The 14820-nt window shown below is 42.7% G+C and overlaps 1 protein-coding gene across 1 annotated transcript in view; it reads right to left on the bottom strand.

The window, feature by feature from the left end:
- Positions 1-200: 200 nt before the first annotated feature.
- LOC119599325 (mucin-5AC-like) overlaps positions 201-14820 on the bottom strand; it is a 16698-nt gene continuing 2078 nt past the window's right edge. The window contains exons 2-4 of the mRNA XM_037949077.1: positions 2710-2885; positions 1773-2150; positions 201-1580 (exon numbers count right to left, since the gene is read on the bottom strand). Of these exons, the coding sequence (XP_037805005.1) occupies positions 201-1580; positions 1773-2150; positions 2710-2885 (1934 nt within the window). The remainder of the gene's footprint in view (positions 1581-1772; positions 2151-2709; positions 2886-14820) is intronic.

A 14820-nucleotide genomic window follows, 5' to 3' on the forward strand; every position in this document is an offset into this window, starting at 1 on the left:
CTCTCCTCTCTCTCTCTCTCTCTCTCTCTCTCTCTCTCTCTCTCTCTTTCCCTCTCTCTCTTTCCCCCTCTCTTTCCCTTTCTCTCCCCCTCTCTCTCCCTAACTCTGTCCTTATCTCTCCCCCTTTCTCTCTCCCCCTCTCTCTCCCTCTCTCTCTTCCTCTCTCTCTACCTCTCTCTCTCCCTCGCTCTCTCTTAGAATCAGTTCATCCGCTTTTTACGATTGCTTTGTCCGAATAACAGAATTCTCTCTTGCGACAGATAATCCCTTCTCTCTCGCCCCGCAGCTGTAGGAGGAAGGATAGTTGTGGTGGGCGAGTAATATCCTGAAGGGGGCGATGGAGATGACGCAATCGCCGTGGTATTTCTCGGGGATGATGTCTCTGGGGCGTAAGTCATGGGCGGTGTAGGCGTATGGGCGGTGACGGGGTTTTGGGTTTGCCTGAAGGAGGAGGAGGAGGAGGTGGCTATGAGTGCGTCTGCGGGCGATGAGGAAGGAGGGAAGTGTTCGGGAGAGGACGGCGGGGAAGCGTTTTCGGGAGGTGACGACGACGGAGAAGTGGCGCCGGAGGACAACGAGGGAAACATCATTCTGCGAAACAACGTCGAGGTGGAAAGCCCGGCCAGGGGCGTGGCGGCCGCGGCAGGAGAGGATCTCGAGGGAGAGAAGGCGGCTTCTCTGTAGGGCGAGTGCACGCTGGGTCTGAGGAACTTGAGGGTGTGTCCCGTGTGTCTTGCGGAGGAGGAGTGCGTTGCAGAGGCTGTGGGGGGTGCGAGGTGCACAGACGCCTGCGCGTGCCCTGACGTCGCGGGAGGCGTGGTCGTCCACGTGCTAGAAGTGCGCTCCCGGTCGTCCACCCGACGAGCCTTTTGCAACCGAGTGATCGTCAGGACGTGCAGCGCCGCGACGGAGGGCGTCTCGGAGGAGGCGTTGGTGCTGGCGGGCAGAGCGGGCGGCGCTGGCGGCTCGGGCTCCGGGAGCGGCCGCTTCGTCGGCTCCTTCACCGCGAGCGTCTTCGGCGCGATCAGGATGCCGACGGCGAGGACCATGGTCACGATGAAGGTGCAGACGGCGGTGGTGCACAGGAGGCACGTGCCCGAACGCGACCCGTTCTGCTCGATGTTCGTGTAGATGGCCAGGGACGTGGCGGTGAGGACGGGCCTCTCGCGGTCGTCCTTCGGCGCCAGGGGCTTCGTCGGCTTCCTCTCCTCGTCGCCCAGGGTCCTCGTCGACCCGCACGAGAGCTCCGTGTCCTCCGTCATGGAGCCCCCGAGGGACGTCTGGCACCCGCGGGGGTCTGCGCCCTTGCTGGTGCTGGCGCCCGACGAGAAGCGGAGGAAGTCGGGCTCCAGGGCGCCGTTCCTGGCCAGGCTGAGACTCTGAGGGACCTGGACCAGCCTGCGCGCCACCGCCCCGCCGCTGCCGCTCGCCCTCTGCTCCGGCTCCCGCGAGGCGTCGGCGCTCACGATCGCGTACTTCTCCTCCGAGCGGCGGCCGCCCTTGTCGTCGACCGTCGCCTCGAGGTCTTGCCCGAGTCTGGACGCCGAGTCCGCCTTCTCTCCCTCTGAGGACGTCCCTGCCTTCCCGGCGTCGCCAGCGTCGTCCGGTTCCTTCTTTTCGCCCTGCCCCTCTCCCGCCTCGCCGACGCCCTCGCCGCCTTCAGCGTTCGCCCCCTCCTTCTCCTCCTCCTTCTCCTCCTCCTCCTCCGCCTTCGGCAAGTGCTGGGTGCTGCCGAACACCGCCGACTCGACCTTTTTCGCGCCCTCTCTCGCCTCGGCCTCAGGCTCGACCTTGGCGAGCGCCCCAAACCCCCCGACGGCCGCCACGCTGAAGTTGACCTCGCGGAACTGGCTGGCGCCGCTGGCCACCCTGAAGCGGGCGGAGGGGCACGGGGGGGCGCGGTCCCAGCTGGAGTCCACGTCCGCAGGCATCTCCACGCCCACCTTGTTACTGCTCTTCTTCCGCGTCTGCTGCATCTGCTCCTTCGTATGCTCGAGCTTCTCTTTGATCGAACTGCACAAGTGTTTGGGAGGAGAAGAGGATCCGCTGGAGCTCTTCTCATCTCCTTCCATATCCTTCTTGATTATCTGTATATTTTCTTCCGTGTTTTCGTCATAGCTTTCACACTCAGAGTTCATTCTCGTTGTGTTCTGCAAGAAGGAAGATAGGATGAGAATGCAAGATTGGTGCAATGTTCGCCTTTGACGAAATATAAACTGGTGGACTACGTGATCAGTGATATTAAAATGCTGATTGATAGTGACACTAAGGTTATCGGTGAGAATAAGCACTAACACCTATAGAGGGGCAAGTCGAAGAGTAAAGAGTTGAAAATAATAAACATTTACTATTTATACACCAATGCATACATACATATTTAAAGATGTAAATCATATAAACGTAAAACTTTCCGACAGAGGCAACTCACTGCGAAGAGAAAAAAAAATGCAACAACGTAATCATTTGGCGTGTGAAGATTTTCTTTTAAAAAGCCAATCACTTAAAATAATAATAGATAATAAAACTCACGAAGCCTTATTGCCATTGCCATCTACTAACTACCGCCGGTGCCCTTAGCAGAACTACCTACGAAATCGCCATAACAACAGGACTACCTTGTGTGAGTGATCGGTGATCTGAGAGCCTCATGGCGAGCGCAGAATCAACCCGATACGAGTGCGCCACTACTTGGTGAGGACACAGAATTACCTGGTGGGTATACCTCGTGAGCACAAGTTCCTTCGTGGCCGCGAGATAACGAGCCTCAGGAGTCTCGGCAGGAGCTCCATCTGAGGAGGAGGAGGAGACTCGAGAGCGACGTCGAGGGAGCAGCTGTGCTAGACGGTCTCGAGGGAGAGGGGGCAGCTTGTCCAACTTGCTGACATCTGGCGGAAGGGAAAGGTTTTTTTTTTTTTTAGAATATTGGTTTCCAAAGTGGGGGGGAAGATCTGTGGGGGAAGGGGGAAGGGGGGTCAAAGGGGGTCGGTGGGGGGGAGGGGCGTTAGGATGGCATTAGGAGCCTTCCTGTAAGCTATAACTGATAACAAAAGATAATCTTCGATATCAAAAGGACACTTGAAGTATTATGCGAATAATAATAACAGCTTTCGACATACAAGGGATAACAGTACCAACCTAAATACAAAACCATAAACATATTCATTCATATATATTTTTCTTCTTCTTCTTCTCCTTCTTCTTCTTCTCCGTCTTCCTCTTCTTCTTCTTCTTCTTCTTTTGCCAAATTTCTGTCCACGTGATAATCATCAGGAACAACTTAGTCATTATCATCGATTATTAAGTCTTCCCGTTGCGAGGAGCGAGGGTGAGAAAATGGACATGGATTCAAGTCTCTTTGGCAGACGAATAGAAGGTTCTCATTTGCATTCGTTACGGTTGTTGCAAATCCCACTCGACCAATAACACTAAATGAAGAATAATTTGTTTTTCTGGTCTTAATTTCTGCTGAATAGTCGATACAAGTGATTTATAGTTGAGTGAACTTATATTGCTTATCTAAGTCTTATCAGTTATGAAATTTAAGAAGGAACATTCACAAAATGTAAATGATTTAAATGCTTGAATCTATATCAACTTTAGTTCAAAAGCATTTTCATTAATCGGACATAAATCATTTGATAGCTTGAAACTATATCATCTTCAGTTCAACATATCTTTTCGTTCTGCACAAAGTAAACAGTGATATCTACTCCTTAACAATCATGAAATTTAAAAAGGAACATGAATTAAACGTAAAATAATTATTCCTGAAATTATATCATCTTCAGTTTCATACATGCTGTCACTCACGGAGTAAGCAGTGCAACGAATTATTAAGTAGCATGCAATAATGACATTGTTGGTGTTGATGTTGTAATGATTTTCCTGTCTTATTGTATGTTTGTTTTTATAATTATTAACAACAACACCATGCACACTAATTATACACCTTACCTCATTATTAAAACTGTTCAGTAATTATGCGTGTGTTCAGCTTCATTACCTTTTGACATTATTTGTTGCTGTGAACCTTTCTTGCTAAAAGTGACCGGAGTTCCATCGTCGCCTCGCTGGTTCTGAATTAGTGAAAGAAGAGAGAGAGAAAAAAAATGTTAGAACAGCGTACACGAAAGTTTTAGATTAAAAGACGTTATATATAATCTCCTTATTTTGAGGCTTTATGTTACTGAGGTTGTACTTTTGCAGGATTTACTCTTAAAAACCATAACCTGAATATGGTGTGTTAATTGTGTTTTCTTTCACTTTAATAAAATATTAAAAGATTCTATAATAAAGAAAATGGCACTGAATTAAACTACGATATAGATATTGTAGTATCAAAATCCAATATAATGTTACAGAAGAAAGAATGAAAATGTGTAGAAAAAAAAGTCATTATTTTCCCTCTTGATACCCTAGAATATAATGTAAAGGTAATAAAGACCAAAACTGAACAGCAGGTTTCGATTCCTTTCATGAACCCGTAATGAAACTTTTCGAAGCTTCAGACCCTTCATTCTCTACCTGCCACGCGCCTGATGTCACATAAAGATTAAAGAATATAGCCAAAACTTCTATTAAGACATGGCGAATCACATCACGAACGTTCAGACAATGGGACTTCATTCAAAACTTGACTGAAAGTGGTCCTCATCCCTCAGCGATGTAATTTACGTGAAATTTAAATGAAGCGTTTCAAATTTCTTCTTCTTCTTTTCTTTGTTTCTTTTTCTTTTCTTTTTTTCTTTTCTTTTTCCTTTTTTTTCTTTTTTCTTATTCTTCTCTTTCTTGTTTTTATTCTCCGTCTTCTCCTTCTCCTCCTTCTTCTTCTTTTGGACTGATATGTTTTAAATCAAGACTGAAGATTTTTTTTTTTTTTTTTTTTTTTGGGGGGGGTTAATGTATTTCCAGTCCCTTCTAGAACATTCAAACAACGGAATCTATAACACAGTGTTTCGTAGCTTTTTGTCCTTGAACAGAAATTCAAACCGTGAACCTGTATCTTGTGAACTACGTTTCATTTGATTTCATTTGATCCAAACTATTTATCAACCAAAAGGTCTTTGTTGTGCAGAATGTCCCATTTGCGCTGGAAGATTCTGGCAACTATTTGGTGCAAATAATTTTCAATAGCTTGAATATATATATTCATCTTCTGAGCCAAATACCAAAAGAATTTGTTGTCAAAATCCAGTAAGTGTGAATAATATGAATTTATGATCAAAAGGTTGAATTTCAGTGCATTTCCTCTTTCTACAAAAATGCCCTTCAATTAACACCCCACTGCATACTATGATGAATATAATGGCTAGAGAGAGAGCAGGTACATATAAAATTTAATAAGTAAATACAAATGTAGAAAAGGTACGGCTGAGAATTAATATCTTCACAATACAAGAGATGTATTTGACCGGTTTCGATCAACATCCTCGTCAGAAATACATGACGAAGATATAATCGAAGCCGGCCAAATACATCTCTCGTTCTGTGAAGATATTCATTCTCATTCGTACCTTTTCTACATTCGTCAACACGAATACGGTTCTAATTAATACAAACAGATACGCCGGAGGGACGCACATGAAGAAAGGGTAGGGAGCTAGTCTCTTGTTCTCTAATTCTCTGCTTCATGGAATGTCTGTGTATATGAATGTCTTCTCTTCGCCTTCTTCTTCTTTCCCTTTCTTCTTCGCTTTTTTCTTTTACTTTTTACTTTTTCTTTTTTTTTTTCTTTTTTTTTTTTCTTTCTCTTTCTTCTTCTTCTTCTTCTTCTTCTTCTACCTCCTCCTTGTCCTTCGCATCCTCATCCTCATCCTCATCCTCCTGCTCCTCCTCCTCCTTCCTCATCCTCATCCTTCCTCCTCCTCCTCCTCATTTCTCCTCCTCATTCCTCCTCCTCATCTCATCCTCTTCTTTTTCCTCTTCCTTTTCCTCTTCCTCCTCTTCTTCCTTCTCCTCTACCTCCTCCTCCTTTTTCCTCTTCTTAAATATCCCAATAGCCACCATAAAACAGGGAACTCAGCCACAATAGCTAGTGTAAAAAAAAAAAAAACATCATTTATTAAATAAGTAAGAATGACACTTTCCCAGGTGGCGTGAGGCCTAAAACCGGGCAAGTTACCTGTTATTTATTCCCTTCAAGGCCTCCGTCACCGGCAGCTATTATGTTACTTGTATCCCAAGGTCGTAAATAAGCGACATCGTGGTTAGTCGGTTAACACGAAAGGTAATCGTTCACCCTTACTTTTTTTCGGATTTTTGACTCGAAGGAATCAAATTTCAAGGCCTCCTTTGTATATAATTCAGTGACTAAATAGTTCGATAATTTTGGGTGAAGTTGACGATATCAATAAGTTTTTTTTTTCAAATACTTCATGGGTTCGTGATGAATTATACAAGACCGTAAGTTTTTATTTTTTTTTTTTTTTTTTTTACATGGTGACTCGCGTGTTCTCTGTTACACGATTGTAAAGTCGCTTTTGGAAAATTCCAGCCATGTAAATTATCGAAAGGTCTTTTTTTTTGAGGGTTTGTGAAGGTGTTTCATGAATAACAATAACGTTTTCTTGATTTTGGTTATATATATTGTATAAGGAGGGTCTTATTAAAACGTGTTCTTATTTAGGGTATAGTGGGGTAGGACTATGAATATTTGAGTAAGGGAAAAGGCAAAAATAGTATATCAACTCTTAACGCTCTATTTCCCACTATCTATCTTTAGACACACCCCACCCCCCCTCCACTTCCTCCACCCCCTCCTCCACCTCCACTCCCTCCTCCACCTCCACCTCCACCCCCTCCACCCTCCCTTCACTTAATAGCTCCCCCCCATCTACCCCCTCCTCCACACCACCTCCATCCTTCCCCCATCCACCACGACCCCCCCCCTCCCATTCAATACGTTTTGCTGCCAAGGTCACAGCAGAGAGAGACGTGTATACCAACAATGAGAGAGAGAGACAGAAGGTCTCACAACCAGAGAGAGAGGACTAGAAGAGAGAGAGAGAGAGTAAAGAGAACAAGGAGAGAGACCGGTATCAAAAGAGAGAGAGGAGAGACGTAGGAGAGAGAGAGAAAGAGAGAGAAGAGAAAGAGAAAGAGAGAGAGAAGTGTATATAAAGAAAGGAAGAGAGAGAGAGAGAGAGAGAGAGAGAAGAGAAGAGAAAGAGAGAGAGAAGAACAAAGGAAAGAAGAGAGAGAGGAGAGATGAGAGAGAAGAGAGAGAAAATAGAGAAAAGAGAGAGAGAGAGAGAGAGAGAGAAAAGGAGATAGAGAGGAGAAAAGAGGAGAAGAGAAAGAGAGAGAGAGAAGATAGTATAAAGAAGAGAGGAGAGAGAGAGAGAGACAGAGGAAGACAGAGAAAGAGAGAGAGAGGTATACAAAGAGAGAGAGAGAGAGAGAGAGAGAGAAAGAGAAAGAGAGAGAGAAGTGTATACAAAAGAGAGAGAGAGAGAGAAAGAGAAAGAGAGAGAGACGTGTATACAAAAGAGAGAGAGAGAGAGAGAGAGAGGGAGGGACAGTGTGACCCTGAAATGTTTTGGTCTGAAATTCCATCGACTGTGGACTGGTCGAGGGATATGAAACTTTGGCGAATCATTTAGAATGGAGGAGTGGTTTCTGTTTATTGTCGTGCATACCTCAACCTTCTCTATCTCCATCTCTTTCTCGATCTCTCTCTCTGCTCCTCTCTCTCTCTCATCCTCTCTCTCAACCTCTCTCTCGTACTCTCTCTCTCTTCTCTTCTCTTCTCTCTCTTCTCTTGTCTCTTTCTCTTTCCTCTTCTCTATTCCTCTCTTCTCCTCTCTCTTCTCTCTCGTCCTCTCTCATCTCTCCTCTCTCTCTCACTCTCAATCTCTCTACCTATCTATCTATCTATCTATCTATCTATCTCTTTTCTTTCTCTTTCTCTCTTTCCTTCTTTCTCTTTTTTTCTTTTTCCCTTTCTCTCATTCTTTCTCTCATTATCTATCCATCTATCACTACCTCTTACTTTCCCTCCCTCCCTCTCTCTATCTATCTCTCCTCTCTCTCTCTCTCTCTCTCTCTCTCTCTCTCTCTCTCTCTCTCTCTCTCTCTCTCTCTCTCTCTCTCTCTCTCTCTCTCTCTCTCTCTCTCTCTCTGGCTATCTATCTATCTATCTCTCTCTATCTCTCTCATTCTTTCCTCATCTCTCTGTCTCTTTCCCTCTTTACCCCCCCCCCTCTCTATCTATCTATCTATCTATCTATCTAATATATATATATATATATATATATATATATATATATATATATATATATATATCCTTTTCTGTTTCTTTTTGTGATTTTTCCATTTATTTCTTCCATCTCATTTCTCCCTCTCTGCTAGTTGCAAAACACTCCTGAATATGCTGAGAAATATTAAGTATACTCTCCATAAACCATTTACATTCGTTCATAGTTTTCAATACATGATATTGCTTATACTATGTATTTTCATGTTCACACATATATTGTTCATGTACACAGCAAGTAAGCCAATTTGCATGTGAGGACACATACACGTGAACAAACAAATGTATCTTCGTAATAATTGTACAGTATCTTCTCTCACATGAAGATATTTTCATACACTTGCAAGAACAAAAGTTAGTTATAAGGAAAGCATGCACATTGCCCTAAAGTATGCACACTTTCCAAAGGTAAGTATGCACACTTTCCTAAGGTAATCATGTACACTTTCCTAGGGTAAGTATGCACACTTTCCTTAGGTAAAAATGCACACTACCCTACCATAATCATGAACAGAATCCTACCATAATCATGCACAGAATCCTACCATAATCAAGGACACCGCCTTAAACATAAGCACACCCAACCACATTTACATATCTAAGCTTTTAAAAGGAAAATTGAAAATCATGTAAGCAAAGGAAAAAAAAATATTGATTTACGAGAAGCTGAACCCTGATCGCTACCGGTGCCACCCACAACTATAGCCCGGATGTCAATAAGAGATTATCTATAACGGGGTAAATTCATATTGGAAAAGTGGGCGGAGGGTCCTTGCATGTGGGTGAGAGTGTGTGTGAGAGTGTGTGTATGTGTGTGTGTGTTTCTTTGTTTGTCTGTGTGGGGGGAGGGTGTTTGTGTTGTGTGTGTGAGTGTGTGTTTGTGCTGTGTGTGTGTGTGTGTGTGTGTGTGTGTGTGTGTGTGTGTGTGTTTGTGCTGTGCTGTGTGTGTGTGTGTGTGTGTCTATGTTTTTGTGCTGTGTGTATGCCTACGTGTGCGTGTGCCACTGCATGCGTGTTTATATGACTGTGCGTCTGTGTGTGTGTTTTTATCTGTCTGTTTGTGCGTTTGTGTATGCGTACGTGTGTGTTTGTGTCTGTGTCTGTGTGTCTGTATCCATATATACCTTTGCGAAATACATTACACATTTCTCCACACGAATTCATAACCTAACATCCTGTCCATATGAAACGTTAACATATAGTATAATTGGGTAGATTATAGACCAGTTTACTAATCACCATCAATTCTGAAACTCATTATCAATTACTTCAATCCAAAATGACGTATCTTCAATAAATTAACGTAGTCTCCTTTCAAGGCTACAAATTGCACTAATTATATAAAAAAAAAAAAGCAAAACGATTAATCTAAATCACTTTCGATTACTTTACAAAATCATCTTGACTAGAGTTAATCTATTGTCGGAATTTATGTGTTCAAAAAAAAAAAAAAAAAAAAAAAAAGAGAGAGAGAGAGAGAGAGAGAGAGAGAAAGAGAGAGAGAGAGAGAGAGAGAGAGAGAGAGAGAGAGAGAGAGAGACAGACAGACAGACAGACAGACAGACAGACAGACAGACAGACAGACAGAGAGAGAGAGAAAGGAGAGAGAGAAAGCGAGAAAGAGAAAATGAGAGAGAGGGAGAGAGAGAGAGAGACAGAGACAGAGACAGAGAGAGAAAGAAAAAAAGAAGAGATAGAGAGATAAACAGATGAATAACTAAATAGTTGAACAATATAAGTAACAGACAACTAAATTCATAAACAAAAGAATAATCGTGAAAAAATAATAAACCGGTAAGTGTATAAATAAAACAGATAAATAACTAGATAAATTAATCAATAAAACTTCCGTCAACTTAGAAACTTAGAAAAAAACATGAATGGAATAAGTGAAAACAATAAATTGGTGAATAAAACTTGGAAAAATCGATAAATGTAGAAATAGAAACTTAGAAAATAGATTAAAAAAAACACATTCAGACAAACAAACACAGACACAAACGCAAAAACAAAGAAAAAAACAGACACAAACAAACAAGCACAGACACACAAACGCAATCAAACACGCACACAAACAAACAAACACAGACACACACACCTGCTGCAAAATATGAGCAAACCAGGGCAGCAACAGTAGCACAACAGGCATCTCAGTGTCAGTCAATATGTGTTCAGTGTACCAAAGCAATGGTATTGTATAATGCAGTGTGTATATGCGCGTGTGTGGGGGGGCGTAAGTGTGTGTGGGGGAGGGGGAGATGTGGGTTGTAGGCAAGGGTTGAGTGTGTGTGTGTGTGTGTGAGAGAGAGAGAGAGAGAGAAAGAGAGAGAGGTTGCAAGTGTGTGTGTGTATGCGTGTGCGTGTGTGCTTGTGCGTGCGTTAGTGATTGAAAAATAAGAACATGTCTTTTCTTAGACACGTTAATGCGCACGTATTTAGGAAAGCAGCATGACAATCCCGTGTACATAACTTGCAGTACACTTTTTCTCTACAAATAGCGTGATGATAATCCGGGTTCTTCGTGACGTCACACACTGAAATTCTATAATGTACGTACGTGCGTATGACCGTGCACGAATAACCTTAGATAATGGCTAAATAACAGTTAGAGAGGCAAATAAGTATATAAAACCACCTAAAGAATGAGGTAATGGGTAGATAATAGTTGGATAAGGGTTGCAGAGAGACATAGAAAGGCATTAAAAGCGTAAATAGTAAACGATAGGGAGATGGTCCTTTGTCGCAGAGAGGATAGGGAAAAGGAGCGTTATTTTAGAGGTTGAAATAATGGCATATTAAGAAGGCGGGATTGACGGAGGGGAGGGGAGGAGGAAAAGACGCGAGAATTGGAAGAAAGGAGGAAGGGGAGGGGGAAGGATAAGAAGGGAAAAGATGAATAATTGAAGAGTCGCCTGAGCAAACATTCTTCATGCGAGGACACTCCCCCCTCCCACTCCCTCCACTCCCTTCTCCCCTCCCCCTCTTCTTTCTTCCTTCCCTTCCTGCCTCCCCGTCCTCTTTTTTTTCTTCCTTCCCTCCTCTTTTAGCCCCTTCTCCCCCCTCCCTCTCTCTTCTTCTTTCTGTTCCTTTCTCCTTTCCTCTCTCTCCTCTCTCTTCCCTTTCTCCTCCTTCTCCTTCCTTCCTCCCTCCCTTCCTCTTCTTCTCTCCTTCTCCCCTTCCTTCCTCTCCTTCCTTCCTTCCTCCTCTTCCTTCTCCTTCCCTTCTTCCTCTCCCTCTCCTCCTCTTCCTCTCTCTTCCCTTCTTCCTTCTCCCCTTCCTTCCCTCCCTCTTTCCCCTCTCCTTGTCCCCAACTTTTGCCGTTCGTTGGTGTTGAGGAAAATCCGAAGGTTGTCATTGCAAAAAGGGGAACTGATTGCAAAACGGAGCAAGGAGAAGGTGGATAGAAAACGGAGAATGAGAGGATAAAAGAAACAGAAAGAGATTAGAAGATAAGAGAGGGGAAAACAGACGAAAATTAAAGACATGAACGTAATTTTACATGAAAATTCATTCTTGAGTGTACATATAAATGTCGACTTCGAAGCTTTTACCTTCGTGACTTTTACCTTCGCGCGCGTGTGTGTGTGTGTGTGTGTGTGTGTGTGTGTGTGTGTGTGTGTGTGTGTGTGTGTGTGTGTGTGTGTGTGTGTGTGTGTGTGTGTGTGTGTGTGTGTGACTGTGTCCGTCTATGTACACATTCTGAGTATTGACAAATTCTAACAAGCAACTGAAGGTTCGAAGTACATGGATCTCCCACGAGTAACAAAGCACTCAGCCTCGAAAGGGTCGAGAGGCATTTAGATGAGTTACCGCCTCAATGAACGATTTTTATAGAAAACGTGATGTCTTTTGCTCATTTCAGGATTTTTTTCTTTCGTTTTTTTTTTCTTTTTTTTTCTTTTTCTTTCCTTTTTTGTGAGATTTTTTTCAACGTTATTACAAGCAGAACCATCAATAAATAGCATTTATTAAGATTCTAACGGTAATGATGATGATATATAAACAAGGTAATTAATGATAAGATTATCATGATGACAATATTCCATGAAAACAATAACGAATTTTGAAAATATACATACGAATTATCAAAAAATAGATATATGAAAATAAATAAATGAATATATTTTTTTTTTTCTCATTATTTCTCTTTCTTCCTTCATTCGTTCTTTTCTTCCTTTCTTCCTCTTTATAGACATACGAATTATCAACAAATAAATAAATAAAATAAAATAAAAAATGATAATAATAATAATAATAAAAACATTATTGAATATCACAACGATGAAAATCGATTTATATTAAATTACGAAACCGAAGACACAGAGCATGGGCGGCGGAGGGTGGGCGTGGGCGGCGGAGGGTGGGCGTGGGCGGCGGAGGGTGGGCGTGGGCGGCGGAGGGTGGGCGTGGGCGGTAACGAAGGTGGGCTGCGTGTTTTCATAATTGCCTCAAGATCGCGTGTTCATCGTCTGTTCAGTGTGGTGGGTGGGTGGGGGAGAAGAAGAGAGAAGAAGATGAAGATGATGATGAAGAAGAAGAAAAAGATGAAGAAGAAGATGATGATGATGGTGATGATGATGAAGAAAAAGAAAAAGATGATGATGAAGAAAAAGAGAGAAGATGATAAGGAAGATGAAGAAGGAAATAATGAAGAAGAAAAAGAGGGAGGGGGGAGGGGGTTAGGGGTATTCCTGGGTACTCAGGGGGTTAGGGGGAGGAGATGGGGGTGGCAAAGAAGCTGGGGAAGAGGGGGTGGGGGTGGTAAGAGATGGGAGGGGGGGGGTAGGGGAAGGGGGCAGAGGTGACAGGGGAAGGGGGTGATGCGAAGGACAAGGGGAGTATGAGGATTGGAAGGGGAAGACTGAGGCTGGCAGGGGGTTGGGGAAGGAGGCGGGGGGAGGGATGATAAGGGGAGGGAGAGGGGGAGGGAGAAAAGGAATAGGAGGAGATAAGGTGAATGAAAGAGATTCAAAGGGAAGGGAGAAGGACAGAAAAGGTCGCAGGGAGGGGCAGAGGGAGAGGCTGACACGGATGAGAGAGGGAGAGAACGAGGATAGGGAGAAGGGGTGAGGCAGGGGGAACGAGGGTGGGGGACGGGTTAGAGAGGGGGGACGGGGGAGGGAGAGGGGAACTTGGGGGAAGGGGTGACAGGGGTTAGAGAGGGGGGACGAGGGTGGGGGAAGGGCTGACAGAGGGGAGGAACGAGGGTGGGGGAAGGGCTGATAGGGGTGAGGCAGGGGGGGAACGGGGGTGGGGGAAGGGGTGCCCGGGCCGAGGGGGGAGGGGAAGACGGCGCAGAACATCGGCCTCGTGGCAACAGCGATCAACAACTGTCCGATTCCCCTCGTCGAAGGGAAGCCAGTAGCCACGCCACTTTTTTTCTTTCTTTCTTTCTCTCTTTCTTTCTTTCTTTCTCTCTTTCTTCCTTCATTTATTCCATTCTTCCTTTCTTCCTTTTTATCTTCCTTTCTCTATTCCTCTCTTTCTTCCTTCATTCACTCCTTTCTTCCTTCCTTCCTTTCATTCTCTATTTCATTCATTCATTCATTCATTCATTCTTCTCTATCATTTATTTTATTTTATTTGTATATTCCCTTCGAGTGTCATTTTCTCATGATTCATGTTTCAAAGAAGTAGGCCGTTGTTTTCATGTTGCAAAAATGTAATGTTTTTTGTTGTTTTCATGTTGCAGAATGTTTTTTGTTGTTTCCATGTTGCAAAAACGTAATGTTTTTGTTGTTTTCATGTTGCAAAATATAACGTTTTTGTTAATTTTCATGTTGCAAAATATAACGTTTTTGTTAATTTTCATGTTGCAAAATATAACGTTTTTGTTAATTTCCATGTCGCAAAATATAACGTTTTCGTTCTAAGTCAAATAAAGATTGCCTTTCTGCAAGGTCTGCTGATCGTTACTAAGCGACATTCTAGACGAAAAAAAGAGAAAAAATTGATAGCAAGCAGAAAACGCATTTTCTGAACATAATAATAATAGTGATGATGATGATAGTAATAATAATAATAAATAATGATAAAGATAATGATAATAATAGTAATGAAGATAATGATAATGATAATAATAATGATGATGATGATAATGATAATGATGATAATAATGATACGATATCGAATGACATTATCGAATGACGATAATGACAATAATAATAATAATAATGATAATGACAACACTCTGATGATCAAATTGTAATTGGGCAAATTGTGCTCAGTGTGACGATAAGTGTAAAATAAATGTACTAAATAATAAATGTACTGAATAAATCCACTAATGCTCATCATTATTGAATATAACAATATTTACAATGATAATGATGATGATGATAATGATGATAATAACATCATAGCATATACAGCAGAAACAACAAAGGGTAATGATAACAATAATGATGAAACTGTAATAATGAGAACAATAATAACTAGATAATAAATAATTACAAATAAGGAATAGGATAATAAAAAGAGGAATCAACAAGAAAACGAAAATAATAACAACGATAATAATTATATTTCCTCTCTCTTCTTAAATGACCATGGGAAAAAAAGGAAAA

The sequence above is a fragment of the Penaeus monodon genome, chromosome 4 (genome assembly GCF_015228065.2).
Source record: "Penaeus monodon isolate SGIC_2016 chromosome 4, NSTDA_Pmon_1, whole genome shotgun sequence".
Taxonomy (NCBI): Eukaryota; Metazoa; Arthropoda; class Malacostraca; order Decapoda; family Penaeidae; genus Penaeus; species Penaeus monodon.